The sequence below is a fragment of the Oryzias melastigma genome, unplaced genomic scaffold (genome assembly GCF_002922805.2).
Source record: "Oryzias melastigma strain HK-1 unplaced genomic scaffold, ASM292280v2 sc00336, whole genome shotgun sequence".
In the NCBI taxonomy this organism is placed as follows: Eukaryota; Metazoa; Chordata; class Actinopteri; order Beloniformes; family Adrianichthyidae; genus Oryzias; species Oryzias melastigma.
In genome coordinates this window covers 57,514-75,547 of record NW_023416936.1, presented here as the reverse complement: position 1 = coordinate 75,547, position 18,034 = coordinate 57,514, and the positions used below count along the sequence as shown (strand labels likewise).

General features: G+C 40.7%; 1 protein-coding gene across 1 annotated transcript in view; it reads left to right on the top strand.

Moving 5' to 3' along the window:
• LOC112139233 (cytochrome b5 reductase 4) overlaps positions 1 to 18,034 on the top strand; it is a gene marked incomplete in the record, with an annotated part of 66,185 nt that overhangs the window by 28,023 nt on the left and 20,128 nt on the right. Inside the window, 1 exon segment of the mRNA XM_024261965.2 lies at positions 6,781 to 6,921. Coding sequence (XP_024117733.1) covers positions 6,781 to 6,921 — 141 coding nt within the window.

The window sequence follows — 18,034 nt, the reverse complement described above, 5'->3', positions numbered from 1 at the left end:
ATGCTCTTACAAATGAACAGTTGATTTTGAACAAAGCATTTAGAGAAGTCATCCTGCCCACATGTTGAAAGTAAATTTTTGAAATGTGCACTGTATATTTAAATGTATAGAAATTGTCAATGAGCTCTATGGACATAATCAGTCAGGTTTGTGTAGTAAATCACACTTCACACTACAATTTTTTTTTTCTGCAGCAATTACCTCTTCTGCAAACCAAAAATGATTTTACCATTTATTGACAACATTGCTGATTTCTGCCATTTCTTCAGCAACTTATGGTAAACTTCAGCGTCTTCTGCTAGCGGGAGCTCCCCCACGTTTATTTTACTCTCTCTACATGTCATTACATCATCGTCCACAATAGAATACAGGCAAACAACTGAGCTCAGGTGTCGGGTATCTTTGCATGCATGCTGGAGTGATAGATCCTGACAGACACGTTTACTTACATGCATTTCTGTCCGTGTGCATGAATGGGAAGGGTTTGGCAGTCAGCAGCTTGTAAGGCAAGGCAAGGCAAGGCAAGGCAAGTTTATTTGTATAGCACATTTCATGTACAGAGACAATTCAAAGTGCTTTACATAAAACATTAAAAGAAACAATCAAAAGAAATAGTAAAAATGTCATTCATCATCATTCAAATCATTAAAATAAAATTAAAAGAAAGTAAAAAGATTTTAATTTTAAACAAGCATAGATAAAAAGTGTGGACGTAAACTTTTGAATACATATTAATCAAATGCAGCTGAGAACAGGTGAGTCTTTAACCTGGATTTAAATACACTGAGTGTTTCAGCAGATCTAATGTTTTCGGGAAGTCTATTCCAGATCTGTGGAGCATAGAAGCTGAATGCAGCTTCTCCATGTTTAGTTCTGACTCTAGGAACTGATAAAAGACCGGATCCTAATGACCGGAGAGGTCTGGCTGGTACATACTGGGTCAGGAGGTCAGTCATGTATTTTGGTGCTAAACCATTCAAAGCTTTATAAACCAGTAACAGAACTTTAAAGTCTATCCTCTGACAGACAGGTAACCAGTGTAAAGACCTCAGAACTGGACTGATGTGGTCTACTTTCTTGGTCCTTGTGAGAACCCGAGCAGCAGAGTTCTGAATAAGCTGCAGTTTCCTGATGGATTTTTTTGGTAGTCCTGTAAAAACACTGTTACAGTAATCAAGTCGACTAAAGATGAAAGCATGCACTAGTTTCTCCAGGTCCTGCTTAGACATCAGATCTTTAATCCTTGAGATATTTTTGAGATGATAATAGGCTGATTTAGTGACTGCCTTAATGTGTTTATCAAAATTTAGGTCTGTGTCTATCACTACACCCAAGTTTCTGGCCTGGTTGGTAGTTTTTAGTTGAATAGATTGAAGCTCTGTAGTGACGTCTAACCTTTTTTCTTTAGCCCCAAAGACAATAACCTCAGTTTTGTTTTTGTTTAATTGAAGTAAGTTGTGACACATCCAGTCATTAATGTCCTCAATGCATTTACCAAGAGCCTGTACAGGGCCTCGGTCTCCTGGTGTCAGTCTAATATATATCTGTGTGTCATCTGCATAGCTATGGTAACTAATGTTGTTGTTCTTTATAACCTGGGCCAGTGGGAGCATGTAGATGTTAAATAGAAGTGGTCCCAGGATGGAGCCTTGGGGCACTCCACATGTAATTTCTGTTGGCTCAGAGGTGAAGTTACCAATTGACACAAAATATTTCCTGTTTTCTAAGTACGTTTTGAACCAGTTTAGTACTGGCCCAGTGAGACCCACCCAGTTTTCCAGTCGTCTGAGTAGTATTGCGTGGTCGACTGTATCAAACGCAGCACTGAGATCCAGTAAAACTAGCACTGACATATTTCCACTGTCTGTATTCAAACGTATGTCATTAGTCACTTTGGTCAGAGCCGTTTCAGTGCTGTGGTTCTGTCTGAAGCCGGACTGGAAGACATCATAGCAATTGTTATTTATTAGGAATTCATTTAACTGATGGAAAACAGCTTTTTCAATGATCTTACTTAAAAATGGCAGGTTTGATATCGGTCTGTAGTTGTTCATTTGAGTTTTGTCTAGACTGTCCTTTTTTAGGAGAGGTTTGATTACAGCTGTTTTCAGTGGTTCTGGGAAAACACCAGATGTTAACGACAAGTTGACAATCTGGAGCAGGGCTGGTTCCAGGATCTTTGAAACTTTTTTGAAAAAGCTTGTGGGTAGAATATCCAGACAGCAGGAGGAGGAGTTCAGTTGACATAGAATGTCCTGCAGTTCTTTACTGTTTATGGGTTGAAACTGAGCCATTGGGTTTATACTGGTTTCTAGTGGATAGGGTTCATATCCTGAACTTGTAGTTGGTGAAACAATTGTTTGTCTAATGTTTTTGATTTTGTCCCTGAAGAATTTGGCAAAGTCATTACAGGCTTTGGTGGAGTAAAGTTCTGGTGCCACTGACACAGGGGGTTTTGTCAACCTGTCGACTATATTAAATAAGGCCCGAGCATTATGGGAGTTTTTGGTAATAATTTCAGAAAAATAGGACTTTCTTGCATTGCTCAGTTGTAAATTATATAAGTGAAGTTTCTCTTTATAGATGTCATAATCTACCTGTAGTTTAGATTTCCGCCACCTGCGTTCAGATTTCCGACATTCTCTTTTTCCGTTCTTTACCAGAATGGAGTTTCTCCATGGAGATTTTTTCCTACCAGAGATCACCTTCACCTTACTGGGAGCAATACTATCCATGATATTTGACATGTTGGAATTAAAGCTATTAACAAGTTCATTGACTGAATCCCCTGAGAGGGGAGGAGTCAGAGAGAAAATCTGATTGAACATCTCACTAGTATTTTCAGTTATATACCGTTTTGTGATCTCCTCCCTCAAAACATTTGTGTGTACTGGAATTGTGCTCTCACAGAAAACACAGCAGTGATCAGACAGACCTAAATCACATACAGTAACCTTAGAGATGTTCAGACCTTTGGAAATCAATAAATCAAGAATATTCCCTCTGTTGTGTGTGGGCTCTGTTACATGTTGAGTCAACCCGAAATTGTCCAGAGTGTTTATCAGGTCCTTAGTCGCTTTGTTCTCAAGATTTCCATAATGGATGTTAAAATCTCCAGCCATGATTATACAGTCAAAATCAAGACAAATTATAGACAGCAGTTCACTAAACTCAAGGTTAAATTCTGGACAGTATCCAGGGGGGCGATAGATATTTATAAATATGGTTTTGAGTGAGGCCTTCAGCTGTAGGGCTACATATTCAAAACATGGAAAGTTTCCAAAAGATAACTTTTTACACTGAAACATTTCATTGAACAAAACTGCAACCCCCCCGCCCTTTCTGCTTGTTCTTTCCTCACTGATAACACCATAATTGGGAGGAGCTGACTCTGTGAGAACTGCACCCCTGCTATTCTCATCTAACCAGGTTTCAACTAAAAACATAAAATCAACTTTGTTCTCAGTGATAAAATCATTAATTAAAAATGTTTTTCCTGCTAAAGACCTGACATTTAAAAGTGCTAACTTGAGAGGTCTAGGAGTAATAATATTTTCATTTACCTTCTGTTTCTGGAAAGGCGCAGAGGAAATGTTTACCTCTTTTAAAGTCCTTTGTTTGCGTTTTGGGCAGATTACATTCCTCCTGTTGGTGACAAGTACAGAAACGGTGTGTGTTTCTAGAGAACAGGGTCCCAGGTTTTTCTGGAGAACATCATGACTGTTGTTATATCCACAGCCTGGACCCTCAACACATCAAACATCTGACTGCAGGGACAGGATATGATGTTGTACAGGAGAGGGTGGGGCTTTACGTCGACCCTTCAAACGTTCTGGTGACAGAGTTATGGGGGACAAAAATGGATTGGCCAGAGGGGTAGATCGAAGCCCAATCCCGACTCGCTCCATCATCTGCTCGGTGAATTTCAGGTGGGGTGAAGAGGGTGAAGAGGGGGAGGGGGAACCCTCAGGAGTTTGTTGGTTTGGTGGTGTTTGGGAGGGTCCACCTTCCTCGTTGTTTTTCCTCTTCCGGTGTTCGGAGGCAGGTTTCCCGTTTCTGATGTTTTCCTCCAGTGGGGGCAGCTCCGTTCCTCGTGTGGATCCAGTCTGTGTCTGGCCTTGACACTGAGATAAATTTATCTTAGTCTTGGCATGACGCAGGGAGTAGAAGAGATTGGAGGAGAACAGTTTAACTCCTGATTTGTTTAAACTGAATCCATTTTCTTTAAAAAGATGTTTGCGTTCCCAGAAAATGTGAAAGTTGTTGATGAAATTAATTCCTGTTTCACCACATGTCGTAGAAAGCCACCTGTTCAGTGCCAACAGCCTGCTGAATCGCTCTTCTCCTCCTCGAACAGTTGGAATGGGACCGCTGATAAAGACAGCTGCATTCATGGAGCTTACAGTTCTTATCAGTCCAGTGAAGTCTTGCTTTAAAACTTCAGATTTTTGCTTGGACACATCATTTGACCCTGTGTGTAGTACAATGTTTTGTACTGATGGATACTGTAGTGTTGAAACTGTATGACTGTTTTTGTGAACAGGTCTAAACCTTTGGTAAAAGTTGACACATAAAAGTTAGAATGATAAACCTCTAGGAACTTGTTGCCTTTTTGTTTGTTATTCTACTCCTTTGTGTTTCTTAATCATCCTCCAACTTCTTCACGACCTTTTCTTTTCTTCTACCCATGCTCCCCATTTCTAATATCCTACTCTCCCTCTGTCTTTAGTCTGGCCCAAAAAGGACGTTTGCTGTTATTCCTCATTCATTCATTCAGGATTCCCTACAGACACTCCAGTTCTTTCACACTAAACTGCATCCTATGCTTGACCCCCCCCCCCCCCACCCCCGTTTCTGTGCTTTCATACTGCAAGGCGGAGCCAAAGCCCTTCCTGATGTCCTTCTACTCTTTAAGATGATCAGGGAGACTGGTTCACATGTCTAGATCTGACTCTGTTCTTCTCTGAGTCCTGCTGGTTTGTGTCAGAAACATGCTTTGGTGAGACTTGAACATTTTTTTATGCTTTTTAAAGGCTTTTCTCTGAGTGTATTGAGTTCCATGTAAATGATGTGCTAGTATTTCCTGGTTTTATATGGGCTGCAGCAACAAAGTTCTGGATGAAGTGTAGCTACTTACTTCACCTTTAGAGAGTATTGAGAACAGACCTTCACAGTAGTCGTGTGTACATGTGCAAAATGTATTTAACCACATCAAAGATCGGGCTAGAATAGAACTGTGTGCATGGGCCTGAAAAACATGGTCTGATTGTGACAAACATTCACCTCCTCCACATGTTAAATGAAAAGAAATGATTTTGATATGTGCAGGACTGTCTATAATATCAGGAACGGTCGTAGAAGTAGCAGAATTCGGTTGTGAAAGAAGGAAGCTGCAGAACTGAGTGAGGTCATCTCTTAAGCAGGCTTTTATTGTTGTAAACACGGCTATTGATCTTACCAGCAGGAGATAAACATGTGAACAGGTCTGGTTTAAACTGTACACCTGGGGTTTTGATGATGTTCTTAAGTTCAAATGCAGACTTTGTGTGAAGAGTTGTCTGTGATTTATGATCTATTACAAAGTAAAAAGCTGCTGCTCAAACCCTTTTCTCTAAGCTAAGCAGTAGTGGTGGGGGAAGAATTAGATGCATCGATTATCATTAATAAATAATTCGGAATTATTTTACGAACATTGAGTAATTGAAAATGGAAGAATTATTATGATATTAAGTAAAACTAATAAGTGGAACTAAACTCTGAGCGTTTTTCACTCTGACATTTTTGAAGAGCACACAAACATGTTGAACCTATCAGATCTGGTCATTCAACCGGCTCCGACTTTGCTTAAAGCGACCGTTTGGGAGCATTTTGGCTTTCAGAGTGTTAACAGGCAGTTGGATAAAAGTCCCACGCTGTGTAAGTTATGTCACAACGAAATAAAATATGTAGGGTAAACAACAAATTTGAGAAAATACATTGTGTGGCTAGCTAGACACTATTTATTTAGTTTAAGTTTAACCTTATCGATTTATATGGTGCCTTAAAATGACCTCGGTCAAACAAGGTGCCGCACATTAAAAGTTCAAAGAACAATAAAAACACAGCTAAAATGTCAAAAACAATTCCAGATAAAAGTATAGATAAATTACACAACATAAAAACCATAAAACACCAAATAAAAACAAGGACAAAACAACAAAACAGTAAAACACACCAGCAGAGCAGAGTCTCATACTGTGTCAAAAGCCAGGCGATTAAAAGGGGTTTTAAGGTGAGTTAGAGAGCATTTCATTACAGCTGCTCTGATGATAAAATGTAACATGATCTTATTTGAGGTTGTTGAGTTCAAGGAACATTTTCTCTTTTGATGCTTTGAAAGATTTTTGATTATCAAACCAAATATTTTTCATGTCAGAATTTGTATGTTCTCAATAAAAGTTAAACTTATCTTGTCTTTAATTAAAAATGCACTTTGGTGGAGAGATTTAAGTCATATTGATCTAGAGTTTTGTAGTAAAGAGAAACATTTTCATAAATTGCAGATCTGGGATCCATTGATAATCGTTTGATAATTGAATCACTGCCTCCTGAATTGTAATCAAACTGAATTGTGAGGTGCCTCTAGATTCCCACCTCTACTAAGCAGCAAAACGTAATTCATTTATTTTCAGTGATGGATTAGAAGTAAATTAAATTCTTTATTAACATTAGTTCAGCATATGTTACTGCTCATAGGGATGTATTTAAAAAGCTCTGATTACTGATCTGTTTCTTTCACAGCTATCTTCTATCGAGATTGTGTGCTGGTGTCCAAGATGGAGGTGAACCATAACACTCAATTGTTCAGGCTCCAGTTTCCACAGGGGACTATTATGCATGTTCCTGTTGGAAAACACATTTACCTCAAAGCCTGCATTAAAGGTAAACAAGAAACAGTCAGCCGGTTAGAACAAACGAAACAGCCAGAAACATTTAAACTGTTCACAAATAAAAAATAAAAAAATCACATCCTAAGACAAAGGTGTAAATCCAGTCACAAGACCTTACTTCAACATGTTGAAACTTCAGCCTGAGTTAACTGCATCCTATGTAAAGTAGTAATTACCTGTACAACACTGAAGCTTAGACGTTCACACCAGAAGAGCAACTTCCAACATGAGGACATCTCCAGCAAAGCCAGGAGTCATCAGCATTAGTGCATGCTGGAACACAACTTCTCACATCAGAGGATTCAGTTCAGAGTCCAACTCATTTTAACTGTAAAGTGCCCGACATTTTTAAGAAACAGTTCAAGGGGCTGTTCACGGCATAAAGGCAAACAAAAACACCATTCAATAAAATAAGATTAATCCTTCATAATATTCTACTCAGAGAATAAAGGAGGAGTGATTATAACAAGAAAACCCTGAAGGCTCGGTCCTGTCCAGCCTGCCCTCCTGTTGACTGGGGCGCCCCATCTGGTCAACACCAAAAATATAAAAGGATAATTTAAATGGTAAATGGCGTATACTTGTAAAGCGCTTTCTACGCTCCTTCGAGGGCCCAAAGCGCTTCACAGTCACCCATTCACACATTCACACACACATCCACACACTGTTGGTGTGTTTACTTTAAAAATAAGTTGATGCATAAAAAGTACAACTTGAGTAGCAGGCATAAAACAAAAAAATACATGATCAAATATAAAATACAAAAACCCACAAATGAAATCCACTTAAATCTTAATATTTATTTAGTTCAGAATTAAGTGTGTGTCTCTAATTTCTTTTTCTAAACCTTCCCAGTGGCCTTATAAAGACAAAGCTCAGTCACAGAGGCTGAATATGACTGACTGGTCACAGGCATACAGCCTATTCATGAAAAATATATTTCACGTCAAGAAAACTATAAAAAAATCCCCCCAAAATTCATGTCAACAAAGTAGAGGACATGGTCCTAAAAAAGGTTAATTTAACCTAACTTTAAATATTAACAACCACATTTTCCCTAGGTGTGAATGTGAGTGTGAATGTGTGTGTGTGATTGAAGCTTGTGTCATTCTGGAGACCTGTCCAGGTGTATCCTGCCTTCATCCATCAGTAACCAGGTTAGGCTCCAGCAACCCCACGACCCTAAAAGGGACAAGCGACTAAGAAGATGAATGAAACAACCAAATGAAGCAAGACCTCATCATAAACACATATTTTGTGATTCCCCAATTTGAGATACACAGGGAGTAAAGAAATACAACAACTAAAGACAACAGAAAAAGAAGTCCCACTCACCCCCCCATAATGATTTCACTTCTTGTTGTCTCCTGCGTATTATAACTTTACTTTTTTCCTCCTCTTTGAGCCTGATTATTCCAGCATCGCCAGTAATCCAAGAAAACACAAATATATGCAAAGTATGTCAACTAAATGTGCACACTTCATCTAAAGCCTTGTTTCCACTGAGCAGTCCGGTCCGGTCCAGTTCGATCCAGCATTTTGAGCGTTTCCATTGTTAAATTGACCTATTACCCTTGTGTTCTCTTATGGGGTCCAGATGACCCCACCCTTTTATTGATGTGTGACCCCTCCCATGACAAAAGTGGACAGGATTTTATGTGTGATCTAATGTGAAACTAAACTAATATGCTGAATAAAGCACTGTCCAAATAAAGCTACTGTGTGCAGGCAACCATCACACCTTAACCAAAGCTGTAAGGAAAGTATTGGAAAGTCTTCATAGAATCAGATTGGAGGGCAAGAACTGAAAAGTTTTTAAGAAATGTTCAGGTGCTTCCGGTTGTACACTGCAGGGATGGCCGTGCTAAGAGAGAGCTCCCCAGAAAACCAAATGCGTAAGGAATATAGCCCCTTAAAGAGTATAAGCTAACCTGTTGGATGATATTTTATTAAAGGGGGAAGAGATTAAAACTAGAACAAAGTCGAATCGCAATTGAAAGAAGCTGTTTAATCAAACCTAAAACATCATCAGCTGGAGCGGCTAACTGCACTGCAGAAAACGGGGCGACACCAAGTAACTATGTGGAGGACAGATTCTTCGGAACGAAGCATGGCAGGAACGGAGGTAATTTTACAAGAACTGAAAAGCTTCTGTAAAGAAAACAATGAACATGTAGAGGCCATCAGACAGGATATTTTGAAAATAAATATCAGATTGGAGGAAGCGGTGGAAAGAATTGAGGAAAAACAAAGAAAGAATCCAAAAAACAGAGGAGGTGATGGCTGAACTTGTAAAATTTCAAACAAAATTGGAGGACAAGCTGATGGATGTGGAAAGCTGATCCAGAAGAGAGAATGTGCGGATCTATGGCGTGCCAAAGGGAGTGGAGCGAGACACGCCCTCCATGACTGCTTTCGTGGAAAAGTTGCTGAGCAAGGGGCTGGAGCTGGGGGACATGGACACTCACATCGAGCGGGGCCTTTGGACCCCCCTCCTCCCCGCGATGCCCCCCCACGTTCAATTGTTGGGGGGCCAACTGTTTGAAACTATTTAGTTTCAGACAGAAGGAAGTAATTATTAGAAAGGCATGGGAAAAGAGAGGATTTATGTGGAACAACAAAAAGATCATGACTATCCCCTCTTCATCTTGAGGAAGAGAAAATATTATTCTGAAGTCTGGAAAAACTGATCCAGTTCCAGACTCTCTTCCCTGCTAGACTAAAAGTAAAATATGAAGAAGGACCCTTAATTTACAACACCGTGGAGGAAGCCACAAAAGATATGTCCAGAAGGGGATTTTCCATGACTGTCATTATACCACCTGAATCGATCCTGGAGCGACTGAGATGACTGAGCTGGAACAAAAGCACCAAAGGGACAAGCAGTGGTGCCGGGAGAGGAAGATCTGGTTTGGGCCCAGGTTACAAGGAGAAGCTCAGGACCTTCAAGAGGAAGGAACCCAGGACTTTGAGGTTCACCTGATGTGTCGTCTCAAGACCGTCAGTGAGTAACTTTGATGTTGAAAAAAAAGGAAAGAGAAAAACGGGGAAAGAAACATTTTTTTTTTCAAAGTTGATAGATGCGTTTTACTGTGAACTATAAAGTCGCAGATTGGTTGTCTTTTGGGAGGGCTTACTCTCTACAGTGAGGCCAGAGTCATTGAAGGCCCCCGTCACAGTTTGGTGAGGAAATCGCCTTTAATGGCACAACAAGGTCTCAACCAAAGACCTCTACCTTGGAACCTCATATTTTTTTAAGTTTGATTTTCAGTGTCTTTATACCTTGATTCATACATATGTTTTTTGTTTATTTTTTATTGAAGGTTTTTGGTGACTCTACCACAAGTTAAAAGAAATAAAGGAAACAATAACATTAATGAATAGCAGGTCCATGAATTTGGTAACTAGTAATATAAACGGTTTGCATAGCCCAGTAAAAAAAGGTAAAACTGTCCAAACGTAAAATAGATAAAGCCCATACAGTTTTACTACAAGAAACATACCTACCTGTGGCAATTCTGGTGTCAGGGGCTGTACACTATGAATATATATCTGAGTATAAAAATAAAGAAGGTAGAAATGTCATAACAACAGGGAAGATTGAACAAACTCTTAGTAGTGTTTTGAATGTTTACATCCCACCTGGGAGTGACTGGTCTCTCTACAAATTAATCATAGAATTGATGACGATAAAAAGTCAAAGAGTTTCAGTATGTGGTGGTGACTTTAATATTACTGTAAATGCATCTCTGGACTCCTCAAATGGAAAAGGGGACACTAGAAAAATTGGGACTCCGCATGCACACCTTTGTTTGATGGGACTAACGCCGGGGTCACACTGGACGCGAAGCGTCGCGGAGCGCGAGCGGAGTCCGCTCCGCTCTCCAGGTCACACCAGATGTGAATTTTTCCGCGACGGTCGACGGGCGCTTCTTCTAGAGCTATTGCTTTTTTTTTGCCATCATGGTCAATAACCAAGACATCACCCCGTGTTTTTGCTAAAGGGGATGGTCTCTGCCCCTGTTGACACAGACCCCGCCCCCCAACTCCGCAGTCAGCCCCATCTACTGTAAAAATAATGGACTGAGCGAGCTATGAGGTCCCCCATTGGAAATGCATTACCTCTTCTCCTCGCGAAAGTAGGCTGCCGCTTTCACCGTCACTTCCTGAAACGGATATCGCCATTCGCAACCCATCTTCAGCGATTGGTCTGAATCATAGCTGATTAATGGAATCTACAGGAAGTACTGTCGCCAATCAGGAGTGAGTTTATTGCAACCGTCCGCCTCTTTCCACGCCTCGACCACGAGACCGCGGATGTAAACAGCTTCTACTTTAATAACGGCGGCTCGGGAGAATTGTACCAACCCACTCTCAGTAAAATGCGTACATATTCCACGACTTTGCACTCTGAAATACCGTGTATAATATACGCCAAACACGCTTTTTGCGTGCATATGATACGCAATGGTAGAGAATGGGTTGCGCCGGCGTACAATATACACGACTTTGCGGCACATTCGCGTCCAGTGTGACCCCGGCGTTACAAAGACGGAGCCTTTCACCTTCTTTCTCCCCCACTGCAAAGGAGGTAGCAGCTCCCGCGGCGCGCACTCACACAGACACCCCGACACACAGACAGCAAACGCACGCGGATGGCAGAGCTAGCGCTAGCAAAAACAATCTGAAGCTGTATTTATTCAAAGTACATGCAGACAGCACGCGCTGTCTCAGATGTAGTAAAAACGTAACAGAAAGGGCGGGAACAGCAGTAACCTGTCCAAACACCGCGCTAAATACACCGGATTCTGGCGGAGAGGTGCGCTTGATTCTAATCTGTTAGAATCAAGCATATGCTTGTGTTTTTGAAAAGTTCATTTTAATGAGCAACCATTTATTTTGCACATCAGTTTAAAACAAAGCAGTATTTTTTGCACTTTGAGATTAAAGAATTTCTTTTGCATGTTATTATATTGGGCGTTATTTGTATTGAAAAAATGCCCTTGTTACATTGCTATTTAAGTTAAAGTCTTAACATTTTTTCTGACCATTAAAATTCAAATTCACAGGCTGGAAAATATCGGATATCAGTATCAGTTGTAAAAAGTCAATATCGTGCATCTCTATTCGTAAGGTGTATTCCCGACTTGATTACATTTTCATGTTTAAAAATGACATTTTTAGGATAAAAACTTGTGCAATCGAAGCTAATAGTTTGTCTGATCATAACCTGGTTAACATTAACCTCATAGACAAGGAGAACAGACATACCCTCTGGAGATTTAACACAAATATTTTAAATTAGTCGAATATTAAGGAGACGATTGTAAAATAAATAAATTAATATCTAAAATTTAACGACAACAACGAAGTCTCTGCAGTAATGTTTTTGATGCAATGAAAGCAGTGATTAGAGGTAAAATAATAAGTATTTCAGACCAGCATAAAACTAAACCAACAGATACTTCAAAACTTAGAAACTAAACAACTTAGTAACAACAAGAGCACTCAACAAGTTTAATAGAAGACACTAAAATCAAAATATCAAAACTGAAAAAAGAAATGGATTAAATAAATTCAGCTGCAATTCAGAGAAATCATCTTTTGAACAAAATGACAATATTATGAGGGGGGAGGAAAATCACTTAAACTGCTCTCCTATAAACTGAGAAAACAACAAGCAGAGGGAACCATAAATAAAATAAAGAACTCTCTAAATAATGAAATAAAACAAGAACGAAAAAATATGCAACACTTTTTTTAACTTACTATAAAACTCTATATTCCCAACCTTTCATAGATAATCAAAAAGAAATAGACTCTTTTCTTTAACAATTAGATCTACTCTCTGTCACTGATGAAGAAAATAAAGCTCTTCTTTCTGCTATAACAGAATAAGAAATTCTGCAAGAGATTAAAAGGATAAAAAACAGAAAGATGGCAGGAGCAGATGGGTTTGGTCCAGAATGGTACAAAACGATGCAAAACTGCACTGCTCACAAAAATTAAAGGAACACTTTTTTATTGGGCCTGTCATGAATTGAACTAAACTTGTCTGATAATTTTCTGGTTGGTTAATCAGCTGAGGGCCTCGTTAATCAGTTTCAGCTGTATTGGTGTTCATGGAATTAACAACAGGTGCACGTCAGTGGCAACAATTAGAAAACCCTCCAAACAGGACTGGTGTTACATGTGGAGGTCATTTCAAGTTTCTCCCTCTTGATCTTTTTTGGCTGGTTTTCCACTCGTGCTGATTTTGGCTTGATAATTATCTCTACTGGCAGTATGAGGAGATTCCTTAACCCTACAGAAGTTGCACAGGTTGTCCAACTTTTCCAGGATGGCACATCCACACGTGTTGCAGCAAGAAGGTTTAATGTGTCTCCCAGCACAATCTCCAGAACATGGAGGAGATTTCAGGAGACTGGTGGTTATTCTGGGAGAGCTGGACAGGGCCGTAGAAGGTCCTCAACCCCTCAGCAGGACCCATACCTGGTCCTTTGTGCAAGGAGGAACAGGCTGAGCACTGCTCGTGCCCTACAGAATGACCTCCAGAGGGCCACTGGTGTGAATGTCTCTACCCAAACAATCAGGAACAGACTTCATGAAGGTGGCCAGAGGGCCCAATGTCCTGTATGGGCCCTGTGCTCTCTGCCCAGCACCATGGAGCTCCACTGGCATTTGCTCAAGAACACCAGAATTGTCAAGTCCGCCACTGGCGCCCTGTACTTTTCACAGACTAGAGCAGGTTCACCCTGAGCACCTGTGATAGACATGAAAGAGTCTGGAGAAGACAAGGAGAACGTTATGCTGCCTGCAACGTGGTTCAACATGACAGGTTTGGTGGTGGGTCAGTGATGGTCTGGGGAGGCATATCCATGGAGGGACGCACAGACCTCTACTGCCTAGGAAATGGTGCTCTGACTGCCATAAGGTATCCAGATGAAATCCTTGAACCCATTGTCAGACCCTATGCTGGTGCAGCAGGTCCTGGTTTCCTCCTAATGCACGACAATGCCCGGCCTCACGTGGCAAGAGTATGCAGGAGTAGGTAGCAGATGTGCTCGGCCTGTCAGATCGGCTCGGGGGCTGGCGCATAGATGACGTGTAAGATTGTGATTGGTCCGGACAATTAGACCACTGTCACGTGACACGAGGAACGACACACTTCCGCCATAACAATGCACGGATTCTTCCCGAGTAAAAAACCGAGGAGGTCCAAACAAATACGTTAAGAATCACAAAGGGAGAAGGAATATTTGCAATCAGCCGCAAAAACCTTGACAACAAAATAATCCGATCGAGAGGAATCATCAGAGGATAATGATCGTTATTTTAATAGAGAGAAATCAGGCTGGGAAGGATGAAGTCTGAGCTAAAGTGGGTGCTAGCGAGTAGCATGCTAGCTTGCTGTTGGTCACACATTAAAAAAAAAAAAAAAGAAAGTAATTATTCGTACGTATTTTTTTCTAAATACATCCTGCCAATGTTGAACTTCTTTCTGGTCGCACAGACTGGATGAATTCCTGCTAGAATATGCAGCTCACGTTCTGCTCCGTTACACAAACACTGAGGAGAGCAGACGTTGGTGAAGGAGCTGTCAAAGAAAAATAATGAATAATAGCCCGAGCAGATCTCAACACTTTTTCTTTTCTTTTAAAAAAAATAAACTTTATTATAAACACCAGTTTCAGCACAGAAAAACTGCAAATTAGCCAACTCGTTTGTTACAGTTTTGTGACGTCATCACTAGTCGCAAGCCCCCGAGCCGATCAGACAGGCCGAGCACATATGTTAGCTACATAGGATTACCTGGAGGATGAAGGAATTGAAACAATTGAATGGCCTTCACCATCCCCTGACTTAAACCCAATAGAACAACTCTGGTACATTATGTTTGGGTCCATTAGTTACCACCACCAGGTTGCTCCTCAGACTGTACAACAGCTCAGGGATGCCCTCACACAGATCTGGGAGGAAATGCCACAAGACACCATCCGTTGTCTCATTAGGAGCATGCCGCCACGTTGTCAAGCATGCATACAAGCTGGTGGGGGCCACACAAGATACTGAAAAGCATTTTGAGTTGCAGAAATGAAGTTTTGGTAAAAAAACGACTAGCCTGCTACATCTTCATTTCATTCTGATTTTATGGTGTCTACACAATTGAGCCTCTGTAGGCTGAAAACTTTTATTTCATTAAAAGACTTGGCATCCTTTAGTTCCTAAGACACTGTCCTGTCGTTATTTGTATAGATGTCCAACTTCATATTGAGATCTGATGTATCTAATGTGTTTCTTTAAAGTGCTCCTTTCATTTTAGTGAGCAGTATACTTAACCTCCCCTCTGTTGAAAACTTTTAACCCTTCTGCTTTCCTTGGTTTGTTTACATAAATGGGGTCATCTGGACCCCACAAGTCAGTGCGCTGAATTTTTTTTTTTTTTATCATTGATTTTTGAGTTTCACTAATGTCCATGGCAGACATAAAATCCTGTCCACCTTTGTCATGGAAGGAATCACATCAGTATGTGGTTGGAGTCATCTGGACCCCAAAGAGAGTGGAGGGTTAACTGGGTTATGGAAAAAAAAACAATTCCGCCTTCATGGAATGAAGCTATTATCTCTATCATCCCAAAAGAGGGAAAGGAGCGAGTAGAATGTATCAACTATCGCTCAATTATTGTGTTGAATATAGACTACAAACTCTTCACTTCTATCATATCAGAAAGATTAGAAACAGTTTTACCAAATTTAATCCACCAGGACCAGACAGGGTTTATTAAACAAAGGCAAACACAGGACAAGATTAAGAGTTCTACACATTCTGGAACAGATTTCACTGCAAAAATTGGAGAGTCTAGTGATAAGTTTAGATGCCGAAAAAGCATTTGATTCAGTAAGAGGGTTCTTCCTCTATAAAGTACTGTATAATTCTGCTGGAAAAATGTCATAAGATTTTTTTAGCACCCCTGTACAGAAGAAACATCGAAATAATGGAGTGACTGTTGGAGATGTGGAAGCGATGGGGAAAATCATTTTCACATATTTTGGAGCTGTTCAGTTATTTAACATTATTGGCTAGAAAATTACAAACACCTAAAGAATATGTTTATAAATGATTTTTTCATTTTCTATTGAAAGTGTGTATCTTTGTAACTGGACTCATCAAGGTCTTAGCCCGGGGGTCGGCAACCTGCGGCTCCGGAGCCGCATGCGGCTCTTCAAGCATTCCCTTGCGGCTCATTGGCGCTTTTTCAAAAATGTTTGTAAATAATAATAAATGTTGGAAGGAATTATATTCTCGCGACTTGGGTGGGAGCAGTACCAAGCAGATGGCTGGCAGGTTTGAATCCAGAGATCACTTGTGTCCCATACATTGCACAATCCCAACTAATAGGAGGAAGAAGCGTACACGCAGGCCGTGTAAATCATCTGGTGTCAACATTTGACCACCATTCGTTTAACAATACAGAACCATAGAGCAGCCGACACTGTGAGAATCGTGACTCATACACACACCACTCTCACTCATGGTGCCGGTAAAACACTCAAGTCCCATAATGCAACACAAGAACAGACACTAACTCCACCCACTAACAAGGAACTATTTCTAAATTAACAGTCAGGCTGCCACAATATTTTTGTTTTAATACGATTTCTGTAGGAGGACAAACATGACACAAACATCCTTTACGTTTTCCAGTTGTTGTGAGATGAGTGTAGATGCTTCCACGCCGGCTGCGTCAGCGCACAGCAGAATTTCTGCCTGTGCGTCTGGAGCGCACGTGAGCGCACGTTGCTACGCGGGTTTTTAAGTCGGGTCACGAGCTCCACGTACAAATCGGCACGCATTGAGCGCGCTGAATCTTCAATCCGGTTCAAGATTTCCACGCACAGTAACTGTGCGTGGAAATCTTGAACTGGATTGAAGATTCAGCGCGGGAGCTGCTTGTGGGCGGAGTCTGCTTCAAAGCACAGAAGTACCAAACGTGATCACGAAGGAGAAATGAATCATTACGGTTTGTGTCCGCTCAGGTTAATATGACACCAAGATGAGATGAGCGCTAATGAACAGTAGAAGAAGAATAGAAGAAGAATCTCCTCCCGCCACTGCGTGCGTGACCGCGCTGCTCCGGTGTGGATATCACCTGAGCGCGGCGATGTGCAGGTCTCATCCACAGGCCGCGTGCGGTGCGTGGCGAGGAGGAGATTGTCCTTCTATTGTATTTTTACTGTTCATTAGCGCTCATCTGCAACAGGGAGAACCGAAAGTAAAAGTGTTGAAAATCCCCCAAATCTTTCTGAAGACTTTTGTTTTCACAACTCTGTCCTTTTTGATGTCTGACTATAAGACTCACGCGCGCTCCAGACTTGGAGGCCAGGAATTTAGGTGTGCACGCGTTTATATTGACTCTTCATTGAAAGTGTTCACTTTATTGATGCGGCCAGTGTGGAAGCACCTTAAAGGTGCACGTTACATTTTTGTTTTTTTTTTCAAATCCTCTAAATAAAAATGACATCAAAAATCGTATTTCTTTATTGCATTTCTTTAATTTCATCAAAGCAATGAAACAAACTGTAATTCATTCATATTGTAGTGATGGTCTCAGACACGCTGAGCCTGCTGTCGGTCTGGCAGCGCAAGGAATTGTGGGTTACCCGTTCTTTTGTCTGTCTGACTGGAATTGGATTTAAGTTTGGGTTTTCCTCAATGTGTTTTGTTGTCTGACTGTTGAACATTTATGATTTTGTCCTGTTATGTTTGAATTCTTCCTGCACCTGGAGTGAGAATGAGGGAGAGACTGATCAGGACCCCCTCTCGTTGTGTCATTGAGGGATGTCAAAATAAAAGCCCAAATGTTCATTATGAGGTTATTCAGCTTTTGTCAGATTGTTTGACGCTGCAATGTCTCACCAATTATCATGTGGCCAAAAATGGAGCTTATATGACACGAGGACACGCAGCAGGAGAAATAATCGTTTATTCCATACATTCTCCATGTGTTACTTATAGTGTAAGACTTTTATAAGCCGTTTCAATTTATGCGGCTCCAGACACATTTGCTTTTTATTGTATTGGTCCAAAGTGGCTCTTTCAACTCT